A 15,445-nucleotide genomic window follows, 5' to 3' on the forward strand; every position below is an offset into this window, starting at 1 on the left:
GTTTCAGAATGAAGGAAGAGAGCCTTTCTTCCTATATTCATAGAGTACAGCCTTTAAGAAGCAGAACCAAGCTTGATCATTTTTCTTCTGGGTTGTCTGTGCTACTCTGTGAGTAACCATGGAGAAACCCTTTTGAAGCTTTTCATTCTGAGAATAGCAACTTGGCTTCTAACAACACAGGGAAGTTACACAACTGGGAAGGTACCTTCTGGTGCCTTGATTCATTGTATGTCTGACCTCAAATGTGTTTCACACTGAAGCTGTGGCATTATCACAGGTATACTGGATTGTTTATTAATTCCATAAACACAAAAATATCACAAAATCTACACTAGGCCTATAGGTGTCAGTGGTTCAGAAATAACAAAGACATGGACCTTCTTCTTAAGTTTATAGCCAATAGAAAATACACAGAAGTGAATTGCAGTTTTGTCAGTGATGCGATTGAGTCCTACAAAACTATGATTGCTAAACTTCCCTACACGTAGAAATCCCTGGGAGCTTAAGAATAACACTGATGCCTTCCTTGATTGCATCCTCGGGGATGGTAGCTTTATTGGTTTCAGGAGGGGGACCCAGACATTTGTGCATTTCAAAGTTTTCCCAATGGGATGATCAGCGAGTTTGAGAATCACTTAGGTAAGGAGTCTGAACAGAGAAGGGCAGTTGAATGGGATGAAAGAAGGAAGATTCTGCTAAAAGCTGTGGGAAAATGAGCTTGTGGCAGGGTGAATAAGCTTATTAAGGAGGGCCCCAGAGATAGCTAAATAAGGATATTGGAGCAGCGTAAGCCTGGGAGTCAGGACAGTTCTATTTCTAGGCTTGTTCCTGTGTGGCTTGAGAAAAACAACCATTTCCGTGTGCCTCAGTTTCTCCTTAAGTGAGCTGTGAGTAATGATGCCTGTTTTTACTATAGGATTTGCTGTTAGGATTAAATGAGGTAAAGCAAAACAAAAATTATGTTAGTGATATGCTGGAGAAAAGTGACCCCTTTGAGTAAAGCCTCATTTATTCAGCCTCTTTGGAGAAACTTTTATATAAATTAACATTTTAGATAACAGGTTTGACCTTTCAAGAAGAAATCATTTTACTTTAATAAAAATATCATTTTTTTTCCAAACTGTATTACTTGCAACTCCAGTTTCTTAAGCAGAGTTCACTGGACGCCATTAGTCTGCTGTTCTTTTCTATGCCTCTAGCTCTGCAATGTAGATACCAAGCAATAACATAGGTATATCCCCAGGTCTGTTGAGAGTCATGGGGGTTGATGGTGTGGAAGATTGGGTTTTGAGCTTTTAGGCCTATTTTTCATGGGTTTTCTATTTCTCTTGCTGAATAGATATCAGGTGTTAGTTCTCATCGTTAATCTGCTTTCTGTTTGTAACTTGCTGTTTCTTTCTGTTGAAGATTGGAAAACCAGAAATCCAATCTTAGAATGATATTTAAAGTCAGAATAAATAGACTATGAGTAAGAGCTTTGGAGAGAGTGGATTTTGCATTCTCTGTTGCAAGAGCTTCCGTCTTTGGAGTCACTCTCCGAATGGCTGTAGTAGTCAGAACTGTGCTAGACCAAAACCTAGAGCCCTGAACTCCATCCAGGTCTACTAAGTGAGTTTGAGAGCATAAAGACTCTCTACAGCTTTCCTAGATGCCTTACCAGGGAACTGAATCAGAAGTGGAGCCAACAGAACTGGAAGTGGTGCCCATACGGATATTGGAATCATAGACAGTGACCTAACTCAATGCAGCAAACATTTAATGAATGTATTAGATCATTAGTTGACTTTCTGTATATTCTGCTCAGGAGACAACCAACTGAGTCTAACATGGATAGGGTCGTGGTCCACAAGGCAGGGATTCTTAGCCATCCTCTTCCTACCCATTGATCAGAGGCCTTCATGAATTCCCACCCCCAGTTACCATGAGGATTTTGCCCTTGCTTGACCATCTTTTGGATGTTTGTTCACATTCAAAAGCAACAGTATAGAAAGGAGGATAACATCATGCTCAAAAGGACAAGAATGCCTTGATGCAAACCCTACAGAGGGGGAAATAGTGTCTTCTCATTGAAAGGGCAAAGGGGAGTCATGGTGGACTTTATTAATAGAGTGTCAGGCCTGTGGAGATCAGTGGGAGATCATGGGCAAGCCAGAAGCACTGGGAAAGTGAAAAATGGCAGAGAAGGGGCAAGAGCCAAAGTTTAGAACAGCACTCATTTCTGTTTCCCATTGTTGTTTTTTTGTTTGGTTTGGCTTGGCAGGGGCGGAAGGGTGAGAATTGCTGACACCACTGCCCTGCTCATGTTTTAAGACCATCACAGGTGATAGTGCCTGAGGGAAGTCACACAGTGCAGTATTCCCATGTACCAGTTGGCCCTGAGTACTGTCCTTTTTGCTGTCTGCTGGCCATGTCCTCACTGAGCCTCTGTCTCTCCTTTCCTTCCCCAGGTCGGTGGCTGGATTGGATAAGGAGGCAGATCTGGTGCACATGGAGGTGCGGACGGCAGATGGATGTGAGTGCTGTGGCTAGGTCCAGGGAGATCTGCCCGCAGGTCTCTCTACTCCCTCTCCCCATTTGAACTTTAATGGTTTTGGAAGATGTGAAGCCCTGAGCTCCATTGTGCCTTAGACATTTTATTTTCCTGAGCTGGGGGGAGATGAGGGGGAAACTCCTGGTCCCAAGGGAGCCATTTCGGTGAAATAAACCCTCACTGTCTATGGCCATACCACCCTGAACGTGCCTGATCTCGTCTGAAATAAATCCTCAGGAATGAGATTTCTGGGGATGTGAGTTAATGTGATGAATTCTGAGGCTCCCGTTAGTAATGTCCTTGACATCTTAAGTGTAATTCAAATAAGGAGGTCCGTTGCTCATCCTTGCATTTCACATTTGTTTGGTGGACTGCAGGGGGCTCCCCGCTTGAAACGATGGACCTGTTATAAAGACAGGCATGCCACAAATACTAACTGAGCATGGATTTGGAAAATTCCTTATCACCCACTTCTGTGCTACTTAGGAATGTTGTACTATGCACTGGACCCTGTTCTAGGCCCTGGAGACAGAGTGATGAACGAGAGGTTCTGCTCTGGGGTGAAAGCCCAGGGTCTTGAACATGGGACTGCCTTTGTACATTGTGTGGCTAAGTGCATCTTGCACAGAATTTGACCAATTACTTAGTGTCTTGCATCAGTTTGGACAATTTGCCCATCCCAGAGTTGATTGTACTTAGCTGTTCTTCTCTGTGAGAAATCTTTTGTTTGTGGTTAGCCAGACACACATACCAGATATGTGCATTTTACGGGGATACGTTATATTTGTCTGGGTTTTTATTTGTTGTTTGTCTTCCAAATAACTAGAAGGTAGGCAGTGCTTGTAACCCTGTATCTGAAATTCTGTGGGGTGCTCCTTCTCTCCCACACTCTGGTTCCGGTTGTCTGGTTTGGTCTGGGGATGTTTATAAGTCTCTGAGGCGTGCAGGGATGACCCACAGTCTGTTTTGTTTTGTTTTATTCTTAGAAGAACAGCTATTTGATTTTTAGGAAAATCATGGTATATACCCAAAGTCAATGACCATCGAAGTGGTAAAGTTGGGAACCTGAATTCCATTGTTGATTCCCAGTGCTGAGAACCTGGGAGAATGGAATGCAGTATCTGAAGGAGTCTAATGAGGTGGCAGGAGGAGAACCGAGTGCCAGCCTTAGACAGTGACTTGCAGACCAGTTTTGGGGACCACCAACGTCTTGGCTTTGCTTTATGTCTATCTTTGCAAACCATGTATGACAACTGAGGTGTTGAATGGTATTTCAGAGTTGGGGGAAACCTTTTGAATTGTCTAGCTCGCTGCATAGTGCAAGAATCATTTTTTCTAAACCTTCTAATAATGCCTTTTCAGGTTCCGTGATTTCCTGCTCAAAGCACATCCTTTTCTACTTGCTGAAATGCTTCTTTCCTTTTTTCCTCAAGTAATTTCTTATATTGAGTTTCATTTTATTTTATCAAAGTTAAAATAAAAAATACTGGTCCAAATCTGGATATAGGACTGCTGTGAAATTTTATGAGATTAAAAATGCAAAAAAAAAAAATACAGAACAGTTCCTGGCCTATTGTCAGAATTCAAGAATTGAGTAAAGGCAAGCAGAAATAGAATAGGAACAAATGTCATGAGCTGTACTTAGGTTAAAGTATAACATAAAGTTGTTCTCTTTCATTTGCTGAGTTCTCCAAAATCTGGTTTTCTGTAGTTAAAACAATCTCTAAATCTAGTGATGGGTTGTTACCTAGGCTTATTTAGAAAGTATCCATAGAAAATTCCCTGAATGTGGGGATGTTGTGCTCTGTTTATCCTAATGACATGCATGTCATCTTTCCTTCGTGAGGTGTAGTGAAATCTGAATCGCATACATGCATTCATATATGCAGATGTTTATCCTTTGATCATTACAGAACATGCCAGTGTGTTTTTATTTTCCTTTAAAAAAGATTTATATATTCATTTGAAAGTCAGTTTCTACACACATAGAACGTGGTCTGTCTGTCCACCCATCCATCTATCCATCTATAGGTTCCCTCTCCCAAATGGCTACAATGGCCTAGTCTTTGTCAACTTGAAAGCAGGAGCTAGGAGCTTCAGTTGGGTCTCTCACATGGCTTCCAGGGGTCCAAATAGGCCATATTTTGCTGCTTTGTCCAGACCATCAAGAGAGAACTGTACCAAGCAACCAGGACACAAACTGGCATTCATGTGGAATGATGGTGTCACAGCTGGTGACTTAACCTGTTATTTGCCTTTTTCTGACATAGAAGCAAAAATACAGCATTGCCCAGTGCACACAGCTAGTCACCTGACAGGATATAGGGAGAGGAAGGGCTAGGGAAAAAAATCAGACACACACACAAAAAATCCTTCTTAATGAATCAGAGGTAGAGGGAACTTATGACAAAGACCTTTATAAAAGACCTACAAGGAACATCATACTTACTGATGAGGTATGAGGTACTGATGAGGTTTTCCTAAAGAGCAGGAAATACAAGGATAGTTGCCATTAATATTGTTAATAAACATCATACTAAAAGTACTAACCAAAGCAATAAGGGAAAAATGAAGTAGAATTCAAATAGATTAAAATAACAAGGAAAACTTGCTATTTTTATTGATATTATCTCTGTGTAGAGAATCCCAAGGGATCAACACCACCACCACCACCACCACCAAAACCCCATGAAGCTAAGCAGATTTAGCCAAGTTGCAGGATTTAACAGATGCAGTAGTGACAAGTAGTTTCAACAAATGGTATTGGGATGGTTGGACAGTCATCCGCAGAAAAAATTAACTTTAACCTATGAGTCACAACTTAAAATGTGAATTTAACTCAAAATGATTCACAGAGCTAAGTGTGAAGCAAAAAATGCTGAAACGTTTCAAAGAAAACGTGTGAGAAAATCTGCATGACCTTATGTTGGACAGAGCATTTTTAGATAAGATATTGTGGGAAAAATTGATGAAGCAAATAGATTAATTAGGTTTTGTGAAAATTAAAAATCTTGACTCTTCACAGATACCATCAAGAAAGTAGAAGAAAATATTTGTAACCCATATATCCCAAGAAGAACTCAGAGTCTGAGCACATAAATAATTCTCAAAACATAGCAACAAAACAAATCCTACTTCTTTAAATAGGCTAAATTTGAACAGATCAGTAACAGACCAATAACAAAAAGTTTCAACAGATATTGAACATTTCAAGAACATGAAATCACTTCACATTAGGGAAGTGAACTCCATGCATGTTGGTATTACTACACTAATCAAAATGGGCCATGTCACATGCTGGGAATGCAAAATACACAGGTCAGGATGGCTATAGAGGGCATAGACTGGCTCAGAATGTCACATGGGCAATTTCCTATGAAGTTACATTTTTATTATGATCCAGCAATCCCACTCCTATATATTTTAATTTGGTCTAAATTAATGAAATTTATAGTCACTCAAAAACTATTATTGGTTGTCAGTAGCAGACACATTAATAATCACCAGAAAAGTGTAAATAGCCTGCATATTCTTCATAGAAAAATGGATTAACGAGCTGTGATCCATCCACCTGAGTAGTAGTGGCACTGCTATAACACAGAAGAATTTAGAAGGTGCTGTGCTGAGAAAATTAAGAGAGTTTCAAAAGGTCACATGCCATATTCCGTTTATGTGATCTTATGGGTAAGACTAGCCACAGGGATGGAGCATATGAGAGATCCTCAAAAATTATGAATGAGTTTTTAAAAAAAATGTGCATGAAAACCATCACAAACTTAGATTACTGAGAATACCTCAAAAACTAAGTTCATACTAAAAATAATATTAAAATTAAAATCCATGGTTAAACACAATAGAAGGCATAATTTCTTTTTTTAAATATTTATGTTTATTGAAAAGGCAGATTTACAGAGAGACTGAGAGAGAGAAAGCTCTACCATCCACTGGTTCACTCCCCAAGCGTCGGCAACAGCCAGAGCTGAGCAGATCCAAAGCCAAGAATCAGGAGCAAGGAGCTTCTTCTGGCTCACCCATGTGCGTGAAGGGTCCCAAGGCTTTGGGCCATCCTCCACTGCTTTCCCAGGCCGCAAGCAAGGGGCTGGATGGGAAGTGGACCAGCTGGGATACAAACCAGCGCCCATATGGGATCCTAGTGCATGCAAGAGGAGGACTTTAGCTGCTAGGCCATTGTGCCAGACCCGAAATTTCTATTTTTATATACTCACTACCTTTTCTCATTAATTAATGAATTTATCTATTTATTTGGTTAGTTTTGTCCAGAATTTGGTCATCTTTTAAAATTGTGTTTATTGATTTAATAAATTTGGGAAGGAAAGAGAAAAACATGGAGGTCTGGAGGGAGACACAGAAGGAGAGAGAGAAAGAGAGAAGCCAGTGATTTACTCCCCCAAATGTCCTAAACTATTTTGGCTGGACCAGACTGAAGTCAGGAGCTACAAACTCTGCGTGGTTTATATAGTTAGCAGGGCTCCAGCCACCTAAGTCTTCATCTGCTGGCTTCCAGAATGCACAATAACAGGAAACTGGAATTAAGAACAAGCCAGTGCTTGAACCAGGGTATCCCAAGTAGCACCTTAACTTTTAGACAAAGCACCTGCTCTAATGTGTGTATATTAATCTGTCTGTATTGTTGACTGAGGGGGACATCCAGTGACCGTAGTTATCTTTCCTGCTGTCAAGACACTTGGCCTCTAGTTGTTCCCTACCTCCTTTAGAGAGGGACCAATTTTTTTTTCAAATAGTTCCAGTGCAGTTTGATAAGTAGTTTAATAGAATTGGACACATACTGTATTAAATCATGAGAGCTGCTGTGACTAATAGCCTTGTGTAAATTGAAGAAAACATCTAAGAAGGAGGATATGTTTCAGTTGGTCTTCTAGGGATGAGCAGTAACCTACTGGAGTCTCCAGGTTGCGATATGGTAAAGACTGTGGGGGAGGGGAAAGGGAAGCGGGCTGGTCAAGGTTGGGTGGGGGAGAATCTGAAGACATGAGCAGGCAGCTTGCTGAGTGTCAGTTCATGCTAACCACCAAGCTGTCTAAAGTCTTTTGATGTCTGTTTCTTATGCAAAGCTTCACAATGAATCTTCAATTCCCTAGTTGTGGGCTCAGCTATGGATTGTACCAGGCAGTCTCTGGTCTATTCAGGTTCCCTTCTAGGAACTTCTATTATTTGCATTTATTCTGTTTAAGATACAGTATGTGATAGATGAAAAGATAACCATTTGCAACCCATTCACACCCCAACCTCCATCTCTGGTTTCCAAGTCAGCTTTCCCTACCCTCCGTCCTCTCTTCTGACCAAGTTGACATATAACTTAGGAGGGTTTCCTGTGTGCTCTTCTGTCATTAGTTTTGGCAAGATTAGTGATTCCAATGAGTATGAAATATAAATCTATTCTGAATAAGGTGAATGATGGCTTGCATCATGGGCCCCTGAGACTGTGCCAATGGACAGGAATAGGGAAAGGCATCAGAAATGAGACTGGGCTTCTTCCACTTGGATTTCCAAAGATTGTTCTTTCTCAGTAACACCCAACTCTGTGTCCAGGCCTTCTCTTGCTTGATTTTACTGGACTTGCTGAGCATTCCTGCAGTATTTGTTTTAGGAGGTAGGTAGGCATGGGAAGAATGTTGGGGTGAGCAAATTTCCCAGGTTCTGGTGGAGAGTAAGACCACGCTAGATGCAGGAGCCAAACCAAACCACACCTCTTGCTCTGATTCCACAGGAGTCACTCTTACAAGTGTGTGTTTATCTTTCTGAGAGGTGCTGTGAGATGATCTTGTAGACATGCCGATAGGGAGAGTAGCACTCTAAACTCTAATTTCAGTTCATCCTTAGAGAGACTGAATATGGAAGTAATGAAGCTTCTTGAGGTTCTTCTTCCTTTGTTGAGAAAAAAGCCAGTAGAATGAATGATTTATCCATTCATTCAGGGAACAGAAACAAAATATGCTAACAAAATAACAATGGACTGTTGCTCTATGCAGTTTCCCAAGAAGGAGAGCGATGTTGGTAGCCCTGTGAATATTGGCATGGAAATCTGAGATTCTCTTGAATTTATTCACCTACTCAAAATTTACTCCATTATAGTGAACTATCTCAGAGGTCTGGAAGGCAAGTCATTTTCAAGCCAATCATCACCTAGGAAACTTCTCTACACACACACATGCATACACACACACATATTCAAGTCTCATTACAAACAGTGAATGAAGTCTATAGGGGAAAGGCCCTATTCCTTGGCCTTTCATAAAATTGCCCATGTGTTTCTGAAGCGCAAGTGGAATTGAGAGCCACTGGAGCTCCTCAAACTTAAAATGCATTTGTAGCATTCAAAAGCCCTGAGCAAACATTAGTCCATCATCCTGGCAGGTTTGCAGGTGCCAGGGCTGGTTCAGGACCCCCACTTTGCTCTACACTGCCCTCTACTGAGCTCTGAGTGATACACAGATGAACAGTGACCCGCAGGCCAAGGGAGAGGCAGAAGCATGCACAGATCTTTGTTGCAGCGCGTTATGGTGAAGGCCAGCGAGCTCTCTGATTCATGAGTTCTGGATACTTGCTAGGAGAGCACAAAGGCTACTCAAAAGATGCTGTAGTTAACCTTTGTTTTTTTTTTTTCTGAGATGAGTTGGATTTTCCTAGGGGAATGGCAGGAAGGAAGAGATGCTGGACAACACAGCAGGCATGGAGTCCTTGACATGGACTGCCAGATAGAGGTGTGCATCAGGTTCCAAAGCTAAAGGTAAGGAAGTGAAGAGGGAACATAGCTCCTTAATCAGTGTTATGTTGATGGAATGTAGGAGTGACAGCTTTGGGATATAGTGAGTTAAATAAAGTTATACTACGGTGAATTGTGCTTGTCAGTTTACTTTTGCAGTATGGCTCCAGGAAAATCAGAAAGGTCACTTGTGGCTTCCACTGTATGTCTGCAGGTCAGCAGTGCTGTGCACGGAAAGAGCTGCCGTAGCAGCAACATGCGTCATGGCCTTTTCACTCCTGCCTGTGGCGTTGACAGTCTCCAGGCCTGACTTCCACAGTCTGGAGAAAACCCAAAACAAGAGGGTCCCTTTTTGTTTAGATGTAGGCATCTCCAATCTGCCCTAGTCCTGTACCATCTTGTTAACTCACACTTCCAAACTGGGATATAAGCATTGAAACATAATTTATTATTCAGACAGGATTACATAGGGCAAAGCATATAATTTTGATACTAGTGTGAATTCTGTTTCTACCATGAAGTTCAGGATCCAGATGCATTTTTCTTCCATTCTCTTTTAGAAATTTTTATCTGTGTGTCACCCATACATTCATTCATTTTCTCTCTATCCCTTCGTTTCTCTCTCTCTCTCTCTCTCTCTCTCTGTGTCTCTCTCTCTCTCTCACACACACACACACACCACTGCAATCTTTAATAGTTGATTTGGAACATTAATTCTATCATTTAGAAGCTGAATCTGACCTTAGACAAATTTCTTAGCCTTTCATTATCTCTCATCCAGTACTTTGTTTAAAAATGCTAACCTGTTAATATGTAAACAAAAAAGTTTTAAACATCTAGACATTCCTCAGGTTTCTAGAATTGGAATAGCATGTGTGCCACCATCTTTATTCTCATGCCATCATGTACCCTCATTAATTGATCACCACACTCGCTAGGTCACTTGCTAGCACTCCAGGTATCGCTAAGTAATGCAGTGAGTATGATGAACTAAATAGAACCCTCAGCTCTGTAGACTAAACTCTAGGCTCTGTTTTGGCTAATTATTGACTTTCAAAGCACTTTGAATCACTGATTAACTCAGTTATTTTTTAAGGATGTAAGCCCAGCTCTAGTAACTTAATAATTCAGGTGAGAATGAAGTGGGGGGGCTAAGTCAATGGAACCCAAGACTGCTTCCTATTCAACAATGGGCATGACCCTAAATCAGCTTCATGTGATAGCAAGAAGGGAAACATCCTTCAGAAGAGGATGACACATTTATTAACAGTTGCAAAAGATAACGAGTTTTCAAGTGACATCACTTTGCAAAAGGCATGAAAATTTATTAGCAACTTGGCTGAGGCCACGTGGACAGATAGTGATAGGGACTGAACCAGTTCTTAGGTTACAGGTCTGATTCACAGCTTGGATTTCTTCTCATATTTTGTATATACAATAGCTAAGATCCCAAGTTTCTAGGACAAAATTGTATAGGTGCACACACCAGTTCCTACCACTTCCTAAAGCTGTGGGGACTTAAGCAAAGCACTTCATCATTCTGTGCCTCAGTTCCCCTTGTAACATGGAGCTGATATTAGCTCTAACTCCTTCTTGAGTATTGTGCAGGTTTAATGCATATAGTTCACAGAAAACTTGCCAACATGGAGAAAGTCCTCAAAAACGTCACCATCATCATCATCATCTTTGTCAAGCCATTAACACATCCAAGGTTAATTTATTTAGTAGATGGAGGGGAAAGAGCCCTGGATAAAGTGTTAGTACTCCTAAGATGTTAAAAATCACTGTGATGTTTAAATGTCCGTGGCTATTCCACATTGCCTCGAAAGCAGTTCTCCTATGGGAAATTGAAAGTTTCACCAAAAAAATTTGAAGTCCGTGAATCCAGTAGAAGGAAAGGACAACTTTTTTGTTTGTTGATTTTGTTTATTTTTAGTACCTGTCACTGTGCCCCAAGTGCTGTGTTTGGCAGTCTCACTTCCTTTGTTTTACACAGTGTATAAAGAGCTTGGGAAAAAGAGGCACATGAAAGCTAAATCACTCTTCAGCTTTAACTTGAACCTGCTTGTTTTTGTTCATTTGCATTTTAGAGTTAATGTTATTATTTAAAATAAGCAGTTCCTGAACATTTCAATAAGAAACAACCTGAAAAGCTGAATTTGCTTTTGTTCACAGTTTTAATTCACTTTTTCAATCTGTAACAATGTGTTCATTACCCAAAAGGATAGAAATTGAGGAAATCACAGACTGCCCCCCCTTTTTTCCCTTTCTGATGTGGCAAAAGGCCTGATGACTAGAAAGTTTGAATACTGAGTACTATCGAAGGCAAAACAGAATCACAAGTCACCGTATAATTCAGTATCACAAAAATGTGTGGGATTTTACTACAATTCAGTTCAGTTTGACTAGCATTTACTGAGGCATTATAAAGTCAGCCCAAGGAAAGGCCAAACGATGGCGAAGACTTTATTCTACTTGCTATGGAGGTGGTCCTTTTGTGGAAGTTTCTAAGAGCAGACTTTGTGATGTTTGTTGCTGGAGACGGGACATCTGCTTTACTGAAGGACATCAGGCTGCCTCCCTGCAAGCTTTTAGGAAACAAAAATGTTTCCGATTGCTTCTGTGTCTCTTGTTGCCATTCCCCTCTTGTCTGAGCATCTTCCACTCAGTGTGGATCCTAAGGCCCGGGCGTTTGTCCTGTTTCATTGGCCTCAGGATTGTCCAATGGCAAGGACCTCTGTTGTGTTCAGTGCTTCCTAGATCCATAGGAAAGGCCTGACACTAGAAACTTCCCTACGCATCCTGATCCAGTACAGAGTGAATCAGTCTACGTGATACAGTCCTGCTTCCCATATGAGGTCAACTGGTCACCGCTGTAGGGTAAGGAAGCTTGGGGACTGCCCCACGACAGATGATTCTGCCTTCTGTAAAGGCCATCCCAGCCATGACTACATATTTCTAAGGAAAGAAAAAAATGCTTAAAAAATAAGGTTTCATCAAAGTCAACCTATTAACTACAATTATACGCTGTATTCTAGGATCTTTGCTTACATAAACATGCACTTGCAGTTTTCGTTGCCATTTTTCAAAGAAGTCCCTTCAAATACAGCACATACCTCCATTCAGGTGAAACTCAAGGAAGGGATGCCTCTTCCTTGAAGTTCAGTTTAATCTGTCCAGCTTATAAACACTTTCTTCTTCGATGAAACCCACAGTACTGAAGAAAAATAAACAGTGCTATGAATACAGAGCATGACTATGCCGAAGAATCTATAATGTCACAGCACTTTGATTCTTCACAATAAAATTAATTGAATGGATAAAGGAGTCTAAGAGTTAAACCCCTTCCCCTCTTTCTTCAGATTAATTGATCTTTTAAAATATAACCCACAATGTCCTAAGACATTTCCATGCATAATCTTAACGCAATTCTGGTGGCAGTCCTTGGAGGTACACGCTAAACCATCTCGGAAACTGATGTAGTTGTTTGGTCAACAGCATTCAGCACACAGGAAATACAGGCTTTGTGCTCAGTGCATCTCCAATGTCAGAGGCTTTTATCTCAAATAACGCAGCATGTCCCGGAGATCTGCAACGGTTCCATTTCATCCAGCAATTGCTGTTACTCACAAACAAAAGGCTTTTTTTCCACACTTTTTGGAATTTGAAGCTCTTTTGTAAGTATGCCTGAATTTTGTCATGGAATCTCTACAGCTGTTTCCCATACCCTTGGGAAATAGTGTCCCAAGTCCAAATCTGAAATTTTTCACAAATGGAACACTTGAGCCAAATTGTACCCCCTCTCCGTGCTTGCCAGCACAAACCTGAGTGAACCGGAGCCATGTTTTCTTGACAGGCAGCCTACCCTGGTATTTTAATCTTTCTGGTCCTCCCCTCCCCATGTCTTCCTGGCCAACCTGGGGTTCTCTCTAGACAGTGGGAGTTGAACCACTTACTGACATATCTCTGTGTTTTAAAACATAAAATCGTTGAGGCTTCCAAAATGTGTATCCTGCCAAAAATGGGAAGGCCTATGAATTTTAAGTGCATCTCAAAAACTCATTTTAGTGCTGCCTTCTTCTCATTAAATGGGACCTTTTGTTCCATGCTGGACCGTGGCATTCAGGGAAAGAGTCAAGTAGGATGTGTTTGGCATAAGTTCCTACCTGCTATGGGCCAAGGTTTAGCTAGGTTTTGTTTTTGTTTGGGGTGCCTTTGAATTCATTTTTCATTCCAGTGTGTCCAATGAATAGTATCTGTCTGAGTGAAGAGAAGCCTTTATGAGGGAACATGGAGATGTACCTTTGATTTGACAATAAAGAGCTTCCCCAGACACTGCCTGATGAGGAAGAGGCAAGTTGTCATGTTAACACTTAACTTTCCTTCACTTGTATTTACTGCAGCTTTTCATTGTGTCCTGGTGCTTCATTGTAGAAGCGAATTGCCGAGGCTGTAAGGGTCAACAGTCTCTCTGGTGAACAGGCAATGGTTTTAAAACACAACTGGGTTCCTTGCCTTCCACTCTTTGAAGTGAAAAGGCGGGCTGCCTTGGGCTCCCATTGTGAACAAAGTCAAAGACAAATGGACATGCAGAATGTACTTGAAGCTGTTCTTACTGCACAGTCTGGGCATGGGTAGTAAAAAGGTATGTCATTTTCTTAAGAAGGTATGACAGAACCAGTTTACAGAGCTGAGATGGGAAATGAGTGGCTTTCATATTTCCCTTGGGCTAAAGGCTAGTCTTGTTTGGACCCCAGTGTTTGGTCCATATCATATCTTCAATTTAAATTAACTTCCTGTTTTTAAAAAATTAGGAGATTTTGTATGAAAACAGTAGAGACACTTGGCTTTGTATGGGAACTCAGGATATCTTATTTCCCTATGTCCATGATGAACTAGACGTAGGAGGCAGCCTCCTCCCCCTTAAAGAGATGGGAGTTTGCCCATCAATTGAGGTGTCCGTTGTGTTCCAGTTACTCTTAACCCTGAGGCCAGGCAACCCTGATGATCTTATTCCAGCTCATTGTACCTGACACGCAGTTTATTAGGCTAGTTGGGAAAGGCCTTCTATTCCAGCAAAGAAAAATATGTGCACTCAGTTCCCTTCATGCATTTGATGCTGGGAGGTATTAGCTGAGGCTTAGGCTTAGAGGCCCTGGCGTCTTGCCTTGCTTCTGCCTGCATCCCAGTACAACATCCACATGAATGCTGTTCATGAAAGGGGTGCATCGGCCAGCACAGATGTGAAGGAGGTTCCCAGGCCAGTGGCGTGGGTGACGGAGGAAAGAGGGGAGACTCTGGAAACACTTCATAGGGTTTTCCAGGTTCAGGAGCCAAAAGGATTAGATGGAATGCAGAAGAAAGGGACGTTAAGAGGCTGGAGACCCTGGGAAGATGTTAGGACTGGTGCGGAAGAGAGGAGAAGCAGTGTCGGGCACTGACAGACTCTGCTTCTGCATGGATAGTCAAGAAGTTGGTGTGCACAATGTCCAGTGAGTTCATTACCCACCAAAATAGATTTCTTTGTTACATGAGCTTATTTTAAGGATTAACTTAAATTACTGTGTAAAGCTACCTACATTTGAAGAAGCCTCTTCCTCTACAGGAGGTCTTAGAGAACCTATTCTATTCATCACTGTGTTCCTAGGTCATAAATGACATCCACTAAATAGCATGTGCAGAAGAAGTACTAGTTGAAACAATGAATTAATAAGTTAAAGATAAGAGGCATTTGTGTATCCTTATTTCAAATTCAACTTCTTCTAAAGATTTGCTTCCTTAAACACTTTGCTTTTATCCATCTCTGCTGCTTGCCACCTCTTCTGTAGCCCTGCCAGTTGGGCACACATCAAGTGAACAGTCACACTAGATCAGTGCACATAAGAAGGCATGTGGTTTGAAATGATCCTGGTTTTTCTGCTTTTAATATTCAAGTGATCTCTACTTTTCATTTTGGCCCCCATTTGTAAGTTCATGAAATGAAAAATGACTTTTTTAAAGCAAGTATACAGAGTGGTTTCTTCACTCTTTAAGGAACAAATGGCTTTTGGGTATGGCCCTGTGATGATTGTCAAAATGCCCTTCCGGGTCAAGGATGTTGTGTATGCCTGTAGGCGCTGCTACGTGTACTGGAGGCTGTTCAATGGCCAGCTGTTGTCATCTTTAGAAGA

The 15,445-nt window shown here is 41.3% G+C and overlaps 1 protein-coding gene across 2 annotated transcripts in view; it reads left to right on the plus strand.

The window, feature by feature from the left end:
- The window catches only part of SORCS3 (sortilin related VPS10 domain containing receptor 3), a 567,293-nt gene that overhangs the window by 408,753 nt on the left and 143,095 nt on the right, over window positions 1-15,445 (plus strand). For both annotated transcript variants that reach the window (XM_004580224.4, XM_058671671.1), the window contains one exon: window positions 2,448-2,512. In XM_004580224.4, the coding sequence (XP_004580281.3) occupies window positions 2,448-2,512 (65 nt within the window). The remainder of the gene's footprint in view (window positions 1-2,447; window positions 2,513-15,445) is intronic.

Source organism: Ochotona princeps, chromosome 13 (assembly GCF_030435755.1).
Source record: "Ochotona princeps isolate mOchPri1 chromosome 13, mOchPri1.hap1, whole genome shotgun sequence".
In the NCBI taxonomy this organism is placed as follows: domain Eukaryota; kingdom Metazoa; phylum Chordata; class Mammalia; order Lagomorpha; family Ochotonidae; genus Ochotona; species Ochotona princeps.